The 14,087-nt window shown below is 36.8% G+C and overlaps 2 protein-coding genes across 2 annotated transcripts; both read right to left on the reverse strand.

The window, feature by feature from the left end:
- Positions 1–2,340: 2,340 nt before the first annotated feature.
- On the reverse strand, positions 2,341–5,686 carry LOC112047545 (MD-2-related lipid-recognition protein). Its single transcript, XM_024084681.2, has 4 exons — positions 5,526–5,686; positions 4,290–4,406; positions 2,920–3,092; positions 2,341–2,463 (listed from the first exon to the last, which is right to left on the reverse strand). The coding sequence occupies exons 1-4, from the start codon at positions 5,620–5,622 to the stop codon at positions 2,374–2,376; spliced, it is 477 nt and encodes a 158-aa protein (XP_023940449.1). The 5' UTR covers positions 5,623–5,686; the 3' UTR covers positions 2,341–2,373.
- Positions 5,687–7,633: 1,947 nt separating this feature from the next.
- LOC112047552 (MD-2-related lipid-recognition protein-like) lies at positions 7,634–13,236 on the reverse strand. The gene is made up of 4 exons (XM_024084692.2): positions 13,076–13,236; positions 9,960–10,076; positions 9,174–9,346; positions 7,634–7,806 (listed from the first exon to the last, which is right to left on the reverse strand). The coding sequence occupies exons 1-4, from the start codon at positions 13,152–13,154 to the stop codon at positions 7,699–7,701; spliced, it is 477 nt and encodes a 158-aa protein (XP_023940460.1). The 5' UTR covers positions 13,155–13,236; the 3' UTR covers positions 7,634–7,698.
- Between the last annotated feature and the right edge of the window lie 851 nt (positions 13,237–14,087).

Here is a 14,087-nt window from a genome sequence, read left to right on the forward strand (position 1 = left end):
TCCACATGCGAGTATGTAAGAGATAAACCCATTAATTGGCTTGCACACCTAGATTTGATTACGTCTAACTCGTTCCGACGATCCTAATAAGACGTTTGCTAATGATGCGATTTGTGAGTATCACATAGGACGGCAAATGTTACGTCTACAGAAGTATTTCCAGATATGTGAATAGTAAATATATTTCAAGTATATTTATACTCTCATTTATTTATTTGTTCTTCTTTTTTAATTTTTAACAATGTCAATATAAATATTAAATATAAAACACTATTAATATTTTTTTTAGCTATTAAAAATTTAATTTATTTATTTGAATTTAGTTCTTTTTTTTAATTCAAGTATATTATTAGTAAGTTAATCTGTTAATACGAGGCCAAACGGGACTTTAATACGTATAAAAATATATAAACCCTTGTAATATAACTCAGATAACAAGTCATTGTACCCTGTGATAACCCAACCGAAGTTTTTAGGCTTTGGTGTAATGAAGTCACAGAAAAGATTTTAGTTCTTATTTTAGCCTGACCCTGTTATCAAAAAAAAAATTTGTTAACCTGATGGGTGACCTTTTGCATAGATAAAAGTTTATTGCCGTAGAATATATATTTTTTATTTTATAATTTACTGTTGCCGGGTGCCTCGAGATCTCCGTATAAATAAAAATTTCAAAGACTTAGCAACAATAACGGGAGGTAATCATTTGTGCCATGTGAGCGTAATTTTTTGCATAAATACCGCTGTAGACAATTTCAGATACATAAGGCTTTTTTGTTATTATTAACAACCCATATTCGGGTTGTACCCACTACTGAGCACGAGTCTCCTCTCAGAATGAGATGGGTTAGGCCTTGGTCCACCACGCTGGCCCAATGTGGCTTAGCAGACTAAACACAAATGTAGAGAATTAAGAAAATTCTCAGGTATGCTCTGTTGATGTTCTAGAGGGTAATATCTACACTGAATCGATTTTGAAAATTCCTTTAGTTTTACCACTAGAAAGCCACGTTACAAATGAGAGTCATAGACAATATTTTATCTCTATTCTCACGGGAACTGGAAATACGCGGGTGAAACCGTGGACGTTGGCTAGTTATTGCTATAAAAAAATCTAGGAAAAATAAACACAAGAAACACAGGACCATGTATTATATATAAATATACTATTTTAATTATTATATATATATTTTTTTTGTTGCACTATCCCGCATTTAATTACATTAATTCCTTTATCCAAAGGTTGTCTGGTAGATATTGCTATAAGCAATAAGACCGCCTTTGCACATACTTGTTTTCTATGTTTTCCTTTGTTATTGTTTTTGTTTTATTTTGTGCAATAAAGTATAAATAAATAAAATAAAAATAAATAAAAGACCTCGTGATTTGAAGTCACATGCATAGGCATTTTTAATTAGGTGGGTACATTTGAATAAGATTTTAGACTGGGTTATCTCCTACCTCCTAGTCACAGTAAATAAAGCAATCTTTGACCGTACAGCGATCTCAGATACAAGTAAATAAGCACTTATCTAAGAATCAGTAATTACAGCCGATGTGAAACACTTTCTCACCGCCGTCGGAGCACCAATCATGCCTTTTAGATTCTAATAGTGAGGTGCCTGCCTTGTTTCGTATCTGTTTATACCATTTTCGTCATAATTAATTGATTCGATATCAAGTAGAAACTACTTTTAATGACTCTATTTAACCTGGGATATGATTGTGAAAGTATGTATAACTGATAGCTTTTGTTTTAAAGGAGATGGTCCAAAATTGTTTGGAGCCCAGGATCAGTCATTGACCCTGGCGGAAATAAAAGAAAATATTTTTTGTTTAACTATTTTTGATTATACAAATCTACGAATTTAATTTAATTTTTTCGAAATAATATTTATTCTCTCCCAAGAAATGCAACACTAATAAGGTTATCAATGGCGGATTGATGACGTTTTCAATGCAGTAGTCGATTTGACGTTTGCTGTCAATTGTCATGTCATAGTTGCTCCAAGGGCGCCATCTTGATTTAACTCAAAAACTTGGGTTTTAAGTTTATTTAGTTAAATTTATTCACATAATTAATAAAATCCTTGTATTTTTTAAATTTTAAAGATACGGGGTACAAGACAGGACCTGAAATGGACAATCTCCTTTAAAAATTATATAAAAAATATTATCATCTTCATTATCAGCTGATTCACTTCCATTTCGTGAAAATAAAAGGACACAAGAACTTGAAAATAAAAACGTACCTAATTTGATTTGATTTTACCACCTTTATATGTATAGAGGCATTGTAGGCCACGGGCCATTACGTGGTAGGTACCAAATAATAAAACAATATACATTTTTTTATAATATTTTATTATACTCTAATTATTTTAATGTTTTGACAGTAAATGTAAAGCAGCAAGCTTCCGATTGGTCGAGTTCGTTCCACAGTTTCATCTGGATCGGGAATTTACCCTGAAATGTAAAAAAAATTAATTAAAAGTGTTAGTTTTTTGTAAAAATTAAAAACATTTTGATTTAGTTAATAGTCGATATTAGTGCGTAGCGTGCGATAAACTAACCCTGTTTCAGGAGGTTTCGAAAACTGTCGTTTTGGAGCTACGTTAGTTATTATTATTATTTTTTTAATCTTTACAATTTCTAAGATAGAAGCGGGCTAACTTGTTAGGAGTAGGATGAAATTCACACTCCTTTCGTTTTCTACACGACATTGTACCGGAACGCTAAATCGTTTGGTGGTCTGTCTTTGTCGGTAGGGTGTTAACTAGCCATGGCCGAAGCCTCCCACCAGCCAGACCAATCAAGAAAACCTCAATCAGCCCAGCCGGGGATCGAACCCAGGACCTCTGTCTTGTAAATCCTCCGCGCAGACCACTGTGCAACGGAGGCCGTTTAGTTGGTTATACTTACGTAAACTTTCTTAACGAATACGAAGTCAACGTCATACGAAGTTCTGACGTAGTCCTCCAAGGGGCACCGCTGGTGGTCGCACGCGCTGTGCGGTGGAAGCACCACGGTGCTGAAGTTGCCACTGTTGTCGTCATCGCTTAGTACTGATAGCTGTAGTTTCGCCGCTTCGAATTCTGTAATATTATCCGTAGATAATTTAGGTATTTAAAGGATAGTAGGTATTTATGTTTTTTTTAACATTTAACATCCTACTTCCTACTAATATTATAAACGCGAAAGTTTGTATAGATGTTTGGATGTTTGTTACTCTATAACGACGCTACTACTGAAGCGATTTAGCTGAAATTTGGAATGGAAATAGATTTTACTCTGGATTAACACTACTACTTATCTACTACTTTTTATCCCGAAAAAATCCATGGTTTCCCGAAATTTGCGAAAACTGATGATTTTGATGATATGAATGTTTGTTACTCTTTCACGCCTCAACTACTGAACCGAATTAGCTGAAATTTGGTATTAAGATATATTATAGCCTGGATTATCACTAATACTTTTTATCCCGGAAAAATCCATTTATATTAACAACATAATATTATACAAAAAAAATATACTAAATTTTAACTAGTAGTAGCTGATGCTGTTGATTTTTTTTAAACTCGCATTTATTTATTTGTCTTTTTAACAATGTCAACCCTCCCGCTGCAGGACATTTGAGTGCCCAAGCAAATTAGTTGACTAAACATTCCACGTGGCGGTGATCTCGTGAGCAAGGTCCAAGTATATATAAACTTTTTCCTTCCTTTTTGGCTTTAACCAGATAATCGTCATATGGAATATAATATTATGCTGTTGATTATTATTAAAATGAAAGTAGCAGATGCCCCGCGGATCAAAAATAGATAATACATATGTTGGTGCTACGATAATGTCTGTCTGTAATATGAAACGATGTCGTTTTCATTTACGCCCATCAATAGATAATTATATGTATATATAGTTATTAAGGACGAATCAACAAAATCATCAAAAGTCGCTGTTATTAAGGACGAATAAAACATCACTCAAAAGCCGGCAGCGACTTTTTTTATATTCTTTACAATTTAGCCCTTGACTATGATCTCGTCTGATGGTTAGTGACAATGCAATCTAAGATGGAAGCTAATAATGGATGAAAATATCCCCTCTTCGGAATCTACACGATATCGTACCGGAATGCTAAATAGCTTGGCAGTACGTCTTTGCCGGTACGTCAATTACAATCAGGCCAAAGGTGCCTAATTATTGTCATAATTTTAATTCGCCTCTAGGCACTTAGGCTCTTTCGACGCGCTGGTGACATGTCTATTAGTATAAAATCTTTGGCTTACTTGGTGTAAAATCAAAGCTGAGTCGATAGGGCTTCTCGCGGCGCAAGAGACAGAATCCGGGACCGTCGGGACACGGGTCCAGCTGCACGCTGTGGATGCTACACTTGGAGTGATCCACTGGAATGTAAATATTTTATAGAACGAGGGCCTGCGAGAGTTAAATATACCGCATTTTATGAAAGCTAAGTGTGTCAACCCATGATCCTACACGATATGTGCTCGTATGTATGCTTGTTCGGCTGGAATCTTGGAACTCAATTTTAAAGCAGATATCTTCAACCAATTAAGCTGAAATTTTGTATACGATTTCAGTTTGGATGACAATGCATTGTTGTTGTGACGTTATTCTAAATTCAACATGGTGGCATATCTAAGATGGCGAAGTGGTTATTTTTTAATGCACTTCTACAATATGGGTATCAAATGAAAGGGCTTGCTAAGAATAATTCGAAAAATTAATTAATAAATTAATTAAGATGGCGGACTAGTTATTTTTTAATGCACTAATAATTTACAATATGGGTACCAAATGAAAGAGCTTGCTAAAAATAACTAGAAAAATTAAGTGACCTCAGTCAAAATTCAAGTTTTTGAAATTAATCTTTATAATATTTTCTTGGAAATAATAAGTGTACGTATGTATGAGGTATCTAAGGTATGTATTTATTTGAACAATTTTTATATAAGGAGTGTTTTATATAGGCATTTACTTTGCTTCATATGACTTCTAAACGTTTACCTTCACTTACGATCTAGTTTCAACTTAGTACTAGCTAGCATCGAGGTTTTTATGACTGCAATAAATTATTAAATAAAAACTTATGTAACTATTTTCAATACTTCATTCACCAAATTCTCCCAAAATGAGATTGTTTCCAGAGGATTGAAAAATAGTTTTTATTTGATCTTCTAGGAATAAATTAATTGACTCTCTCAAAGATTTTGCTCAAACATTCTTGTCATATGTTATTAATATTTGCGTAAGTAATTAGGTATTATGGATTATAAGCCAATGGTTTTATTGCAAGAAGCTTTCGCTTGACAGTTGGATCAGGCGTTGGATACAGAGGGCAGTAATACTTGAGACGGCGCGTATTTTCAAGAGGTTTTACTCTCTGGAATTTGGACCTCGGACCACCTGGTTTTTTTTATATTTATCAGCGTTTTTCAAATTTATGAAAAGTAACAAAAAACAATAGGTATCTAAAAATGTGTTATAGATAACAGAGCACTCACCGTTCGAACAGAACTTTCTGTTTACGTATTCAGCACTTGCCACGTTTAAAATGTATAGGGCGACAATTAAAACTGCGCGGACGGCCATTTTGAACATAAAGTTGTTTACGAATGAAGTAAATCAGTGCGTCGGCAATTCGATAACGAGCTGGCCTGTTAAACTGTTTGCACAGCTTTAATTTGCATTACCCAGACCCGGCCGTAATCATTTCGATATTAATTTACACGCTGCGTCTATTAGCAGGCCAGATTGTTAACAGTAATACCATTTTGTATTCTGAGGTACGAGGTTGATTCTTTTTAACCCCCGAGGCAAGTTGAGGGATTATATAAGATTGACATGTCTGTCTGTGGCACCATAGCTCCCGAATGGCGAAAGCGATTTCAATTTTTTTTTTGTATTGAAGGTGACTTATGTACGAATGTTCTCATGAGATCACAGCGATGTGGAATTTTGAGTCAACTATTATTGTTCCGAGAGTTGTTTCAGTCAATGGTATAGCGAAAAGCTTCGACCAACACCTTAAAAAGCTTTCACATAACTGTTGGATCAAGAGTCGGATACAAAAGGCAGTGATTCTTGAGACGGCGCGTATTGTGAGGAGGTTCCTCACTCTGGAGCCCTGACTACCGGTTGCTTGGGCACTCAAATGTCTTGCAGCGGGAGGATTGATTTTTTTAAAAATGACTAAATAAAATTTTATAAAAAATTACTAATAAATAAATGAGAGAATAAAAGGAAAGCTTAACACAGAAACCACCCAAATGACTTGGCAATTCAGATAATTACCAGTATACCACAGGCGATTCGGCGATTGAAAAGACGGTATATTCTTGATTAAAAGCTATATAACACTAGCTGACGCCGCGCGGTTTCATCCGCGTTGTTCCCGTTCCCGTAGAATACGGGGATAATATACACCTAGGCTAAAGCCTTTCTTGATAAATGGGCTATCTAACATCGAAAGAATATTTCAAATCTGACCAGTAGTTTCTAAGATTAGCGCGTTCAATCAAACAAATAAACAAACGAACAAACTCTTAAACTTTATAATATTAGTATAGATTCAACATGAAGCTTGTCCCGCTGGGGTAGATTCCTTCTAACCGCCATATTACCCTACAACACCTCTGCCATTTGCCATTAAATCGCATGAGAATAATAGAAAAATATACATATATTCTATGACAAGTTAGCCCTTTTAACTGCGAACTCACGATGTTAATGACGATGCAGTCTAAGATGGAAGCGGGCTTACTTGGAAGAGGTACAAATTGTACTAAGTACTTATACCTCTAATCTATCTAGTTTGATTGAACGCGCTAATCTCAGAAACTAATGGTCCGATTTGAAAAATTCTTTAAGTGTTACATAGCCCATTTATCGAGGAAGGCTATAGGCTATATGTTATCCCCGTATTCTTACGGGAACGGAAACCACGCGGGTAAAACCGCGCGGCGTCAGCTAGTAAATGATAAATATTTAGGATTTTCAGACAGTTCTTCCAGAAACGGCTTTATTTAACACAACACCGCCTTCAAAGTGTCAGAAGGTAGCGCACACAACGTTATTTTTCGCTTTTTAAATTAATTTTTGTGATTTTGAAGTCGGTTGAGTTTTTTTGTTAAAAAGATTTTATTGACGTTTGAGTTTATTCTGTGATCGAAGTATTGATGCTTAGACCAGGCGCTCTGAGGTATTACACAGTATATATATTTATTAACTGTAAACAGAATGCGGTCCTCGAATTACGTACTATTCGAGGACCACATTCTGTTTACAGTTTTACTCTGTTTTAACAAAAATTAGATTTAGAGATTAGAGAAATTAATTAAAATAAGTATTATCTTATTGAAACAAGAAACAAAACCTATACAAACCATTTGTTCAGTCAGTGTATTCTAGACACCAAAGTGGCTACCCCTTATATACAATAGATAGGACCAATAAACCTCCTGACAATATGCAGAATCGTAATCTGCATGCTTTTCTGAGTTCATAAGTGTTAACAGAATGCGGTCCCCGAATTATGATTATTGATATTATACACTCAATACCTCACAGCGCCTGGTCTAGATATGACGCAGGGAGTAAAGAAAATCTTACACCTGTTGCTAATAATTATAATATTTTTTATATAATGTCATCGCACGCCGCATGTATGTGTGTTGTCTATTTATGTGTTTTTCTGTCTTTGAGAAGCTTGACATTGGTCTTGAAGCAACACTTTTTGGACTTGTCGTTTGCGTCCCACAGCTGCCATTTGAATGTGAATTTACCCTGAAACAAAAAAAAATACTAAAGTCCATACTAATAATTATAAATGAGCCTGTCTATCTGTCTTAACTTTTCATGTCTAAACTACGAAACAGATTTCGATGAATTCGGATTTCGGATGAATGAAATTCGGGTCGAGATAGCTGAGTTTGGCTGAGTTTGTTGTGGGCTTCTCGCGCTATTGGAAACCTCGTAACTTTAATTTTAAGTTTTCGACTATATTTACCACCATTAATTTAAGTTAAATTATGACAACTTGACCTTTTAAAAGTGCTTGTAAACAAAGTCTAATTGAAATAAATGAAATTTGAGTTAAGTATTCCTTTCTTCTTATAAATTTTCCATTAATTTCCTAAAGTGCTGGTGACCCCGCAGTAGAAAGCGCAGTGTTGGTCGACCCTGCAGGCGGCTCAGGATCGTGATGTTTGGAAGTCCCTACAAAAGGCCTATGTCAGAATAGGACAGTGGACATGCATCGAATAAAATTTCAGTTAAAAGTCTCAGACCGAAGTTGGGAACTTGGAGAACTGTTGATCTGTTGTAAGCTCTGTTAGTATTAGTTTGTATTTTCTTCTTGTTTTTTAATTTGTTCTTTTATTAGCTGAATAAAGGATTTATTATTATTATTATTATCTATAGGAGGGAAATAAATTGAGACACACCATATTTCGACCTACACACAAAACCTAATCTACACTGCACATAGCCCGCTAGCTAGGGTCAACCAACCGATGTCAACTCTCGACCTTTTGACCGTAAGCACAGAAAACATATGTACAAGTAATTCCGTAAGTCCTTCATTACCTACCGATCTGACCAATACTTGAAGGCTCGCGATTCGCGGTGCCATTCGCCGTAATTCGAGTACACGCTCCCCCACTTTGGTCAGCTGATGGGCCCCTGATCGAAATCGCAGGGCGGTGCCAGAGTTTTGCCCACACACACGTATTTGTGAAGGACACCCAGAACACGCTGCTAGTCCGTTGGTAACACAATCAGTAAACTAACGGTAGGCAGTTTCTTGTTGAGGCGCAAGCTGTAGGCTAGCTGCTGCTGCACGTCGGGCTGAGTCGGACAGCTGGTGTAGGCGCAGGCCGCGACGTTAGAGAACTCGCCGAACGCCACGTCTCCTGTGAGGGACGCCCAGAACACGCTGCTAGTCCGTTGGTAACACAATCAGTAAACTAACGGTAGGCAGTTTCTTGCTGAGGCGCAAGCTGTAGGCTAGCTGCTGCTGCACGTCGGGCTGAGTCGGACAGCTGGTGTAGGCGCAGGCCGCGACGTTAGAGAACTCGCCGAACGCCACGTCTCCTGTGAGGGACGCCCAGAACACGCTGCTAGTCCGTTGGTAACACAATCAGTAAACTAACGGTAGGCAGTTTCTTGCTGAGGCGCAAGCTGTAGGCTAGCTGCTGCTGCACGTCGGGCTGAGTCGGACAGCTGGTGTAGGCGCAGGCCGCGACGTTAGAGAACTCGCTGAACGGCACGTCTCCTCCGGGGGACGCCCAGAACAAGGTCGATGTTAGCTGGCTTGCGGCGAACTCTGAGGAAATAAGCAGTCATTTCGTTAGTAGTTGAAGTAATTTGTTTTTAAATAGCACATTTGCCATATTTTTTAAACATGACCAATATTCCTGTTCCCCTCCAGTTAATCGAAAAAGACTGTGTCAACAGTGGATCGAAAAACATGGTTCTATGAAAAATAGCAGTCCTTTGTTTTTTGGCCACTATTTTTTGTAATAAATAATAATCTACCGAATGTTTGTTTAAGAATAGGCTTTGAAACATTGGGTCAATTTTAAAAATTCTTTCACCAATTAAAAGCTGCAATATCAGCGACTAACAAAGGTTAATTTCCGTATTTCGTAGAATGGGAAACACGTGGATTAAACGTGGTTCTGGTTTTTTTCATTAATAATAAGACGAATATCTTAGCATTCCATGGATTCACCGTGCGGGTGCTGGGTCCATCGTGTGCCAGATACAAAACTTCGAGCAGAGCCCGGGACTTGTGGTCTTGGGTGTAGGCATCGACAATAGATGGGTGTAGTGTTGAGGAAATCCTTCATAACATGTTAACATTTCCTCTTCTCTGTTCGTGATGTTCTTCCTGCTCAAGCAAAGGTTCCTACTAGGTAATGAATCAAGTAACTCACTGGGGACAAAATCAAACTCGATGCTCGACTCGCTTCCAAGTGTGAGAGCACACGTCGCTGCGCCGGCGTTGCAAGGAGTCACACGGACTTCTTTCACCTCGCAAATGTCGTCGTTGGCTGAAATTTACAATTTTACACTTTTATTTATGAAAAAGTTTTTCAGCCCACACTCTTACCAAAAATAAGTACGGTAGCTAAATTATTATGGACTAAGTAAGTTACTAATAGGACTGTAGTGAATTTGGAAGATACAGAAGGTTAAGGGGTACGCCCCCATCTTAGCCCTCTAACAGCCAACCTCACCTGCCCGTGGTATCTCCTGTTTAGTAACCAACGAGGCTTTGGTATTCGAATAATGGCGGGATGACCATTTCTCTATAACTATGAGTTATGATTTATACCATTATTGAATGGCAAAGACGAGCAGCAGCGACACCAGTACGATCAAGTTTGGCTCTGCGATCGCCAACCTGCTGATGCCCAGCGTGGAGATTAGGGCATAAATTCCAATGAATGGCACACCAATAAGAAGGCCCCTAGTTCAGGGGCGTAAATACCGCCGTATCATAGGTATCAATGATACGAGGCTGCAGGGGGCTTAAATTTAATCTACAATCTCATTTTATCTGGTGCTTCGTGGAGAAAAAATCTGCTACATAAAGAGATCTTCGGGATTTGCCTCTCGTCAATGTTGGGCCCCTCAACTAATTTTGATACAGGGCCCCAAGATAAAGTACGCCACTGCCCTATGGATGTGCACTGCTGGACATAATCCTCTTGCATGGTCTTCCAAACACAACGGTCTCGAGCCGTTAGCGAGTTGGAGCTGGAGAAACTAAAATGGAATATTTCGGGGTTGTGTGAAGTCCGTAGAGGACAATAAGATAGAAGATGCAGCAGGTTTTAGGTTTTTTTAGGGACGAAGGAAATCTTTAAAATACTAAACATTAAGGGTCCCTCTTTGTTCATCTCTTAAGATATCTTGTAGAAAATTTAAATAGGAACGTCTTATGTTTGGAGCTGAAAAGCTTTTAATAGAATAAAATAACAAGGAGTAAGAAATAAGTCCAAAACTTTGTACCGTGAAGTTAGCAAACTGTTAACGAATTTCTGCTGAAAATTATCCCACTGCTAAATAAAGTGTAAACGGCTCTATAATGAATGTATTAGATCAATCAATCAATGAACTTTGTTTTGTACGTCATTATTATCTATACTGTGGTTCCGTGTCAGCTAATCGTTTATCGTATGCTGAGAGTTTATCAGTCTTTGTACTGAATGTACTGACGCTTAACAATGAGGTTAAGTTAGTGTAAACTAAGTTCATGTACACGATCTTTGTTGGAGTTGTTGTTCTATGAATGAGTGCTTAGTTCTACAACAATACAAAATTGCTGTTTCGGTTGTATAGTATTAGTAAAGTTTTTCAAACTAACGGGCACAGGGCAGTGAGGTGTAGGTTTTTACATTCTACGTACATTCCATTATAGATACACTAGCCGCTGCCCCGTGCTTTCTCCCGCGTAGTTTCCGTCGCATACGAGTATAAAATAAAGCCAATGACACTCACAAATAACGTGGCTTTCTAGAGCTAAAACAATTTTTATATCGCTCCAGTATATCCAGAAATTACCCCATAACACCGCAAAGTTTACCTCTTTAAAATATTAGTATATATTGAAGTATTTATTCTTTGCTCAACTGTAAAACCAAGTGACGAACCTTGCTGTATTGTATTGCAAATCCGCTAGACATAACTAAGTAATAAGAAAGTAATTAACTAGACCAGCCAGACCGAACTAAACATAATTAGTTATTAATCATTCAGTTATATAATGGTATCTGGGGTATAAAATCGTATTATCCGTATTGCAACTCATATGACATCTGTTACAGGCTCAAACCAATTACTTACCTTCTATAGAACCTGCCTCGCTAGATCTTACCCCTCTGTCAAAAATATATGATCATGATCAAACGTGTTCATACAACTGCATCTATAGAATCAATGTTTCATTGGTTAAAATTCCACGTGTGTGCATTACGGCTTAAAACTTATATAGATTTTTCACATCAAAATTTTAACCATTTCTACTGGACTATACTAGACTTAGCTCTAAACTTTTTAGCCTTTTAACCTATTAGGGAAGCCTAATAGGTTATTTCATCAATTTCAGACATTCTTTCAGTTTACATATAAGAGGAAATCCTCATGGGTAATCAGCTGTGAGCTAAATAGTGCAGAAGTTTTGTCGGTTTTGCCCTTCCACTAAATTTAATTCACAAAACATGTTGTGTTGTAAAATAATTAATCTATACTAATATTATAAACAAGATAACACGTTAAGAGACGTGATAGCCCAGTGGATAATGCCATCCGCATTCAATTCGGAGGACGTAGGTTTAAATCCGGTCCAGGGCATGCAAATCCAACTTTTCAGTAAAGTGCATTTTAATAAATTAAATATCACGTGTCTCAACGGTGAAGGAAAAACATCGCGAGGAAACCTGCATACCTAAGAGTTTTCTTAATTCTCTACGTATATGAAGTCTGCCAATCTTCATTGGCCCAGCATGTTGGACTAAGGCGAAACCCCTAATTCTGAGAGGAGACTCGTGCTCAACAGTGATCCAAATATGGGTTGTTAATGAATATTATAAAAAGATAAAGTTTGCGGTGTTATAGGGATAATTTCTGGATCTACTGAACCGATTTAAAAATTCTTTTACTACTAGAAAACCACGTTATTTATGAGTAATAGGCTTTACATTTGTATTTCCGTATTCTGACGGGAACGGGTACTACGCGGGTGAAATTATAACACTCCACCTCTGTCTGAGTATGTTGTGAGTTCTTCTCGAACCAAGTCGCTTTTAGAACCCTTGTAACTTTAATTTTAAGTTTTACATAATGACATAACCTGACGTTTTGAAAGTGCTTGTAAACTAGAAATAATTGAATTTTGAAAAAAAAAATAACCCAAGATCAGGTAACACACCTACAGACTATACATGTGTTTTTTTTTCGAGAAATTAAAAAAAAACCGTCTGGCCTTGAAAGTAGGTAATGGAATCAATTCGTTTTAAGCAATGGTGTAAAATCAATGAATACTTACATTCATCGCATCTTGTGAACTTTGCCACTTCACCAAATGCCACTCCGAAAAGTGCAAGACAAAATATGTAGACCTTCATTTTTTGTAGTCCGAAGAAATGTACTAATTGGGAGCACTGTCAGTTGTCAAATGAATGTCTTATACTTTGGCTCATTATAGCTAATGTACGATACAAGTTCATGACCCTCATGATAACGAGCTATCTATTTAACGGCTATTATAATTAAGGGCCTATCTAATGTACTTTTAATTGAATATGCATTTTCGAAATGGGCATAAAATGTACATCTCACAAATATAAAATATCTAATAAGAGAAACTACTGAAAGAAATGTCTAAAACTTAACTATTTATAGTAGTATATTAGTATTCTATGGCTGATATATTGCAAATTAAGAACACACATATGAAATTAAACTCATTTATTACAAATTAGAGTCACAAAGGAGATCATTCATTTTGGGCCCTTTTTGAAAGTGCCGGCCAACGAAAAAAAATAGCATGAATCGTTAGAACTACTCATTTGGAGTAATAGTGAATATGCCATGAAAGTTGTAGGAGGGCTCTGAACCAAGTAATACAGGTTCGACTATTCGTTATTTCCATACATTTTGTCAATTTTCAAAAGTGCTCGACAAGAAAAAAAACTGGTACGTATCGTTAGAACTGTCTATTTGGAGCAATAGTTACTACGGCTTAAATGTTGTAGGACTGCACTGAACCAAGTTATACAGGTTCGATGACTCGTCACTTCTATACATTTTACTGAGTTTTGTAAGTGCCCGCAAACAAAATAAATCATACGTATCGTTATAACTAACCATTTGCAGCAATAGTTACTATGGCATAAACATTGTAGTATAGCTTGGGGTCGAGTTATACAGTTTCAATGATTCGTCCAATTCATTTATTTTATTGATTTTTATAGTACCGTTTAACAAAAATATGGTACTTATGGTTAAAACTTCCCATTTGGAGTAATAGTTAGTATGGCACAAATGTTGCAAGATTG

This window comes from Bicyclus anynana, chromosome 16 (assembly GCF_947172395.1).
Source record: "Bicyclus anynana chromosome 16, ilBicAnyn1.1, whole genome shotgun sequence".
Taxonomy (NCBI): Eukaryota; Metazoa; Arthropoda; class Insecta; order Lepidoptera; family Nymphalidae; genus Bicyclus; species Bicyclus anynana.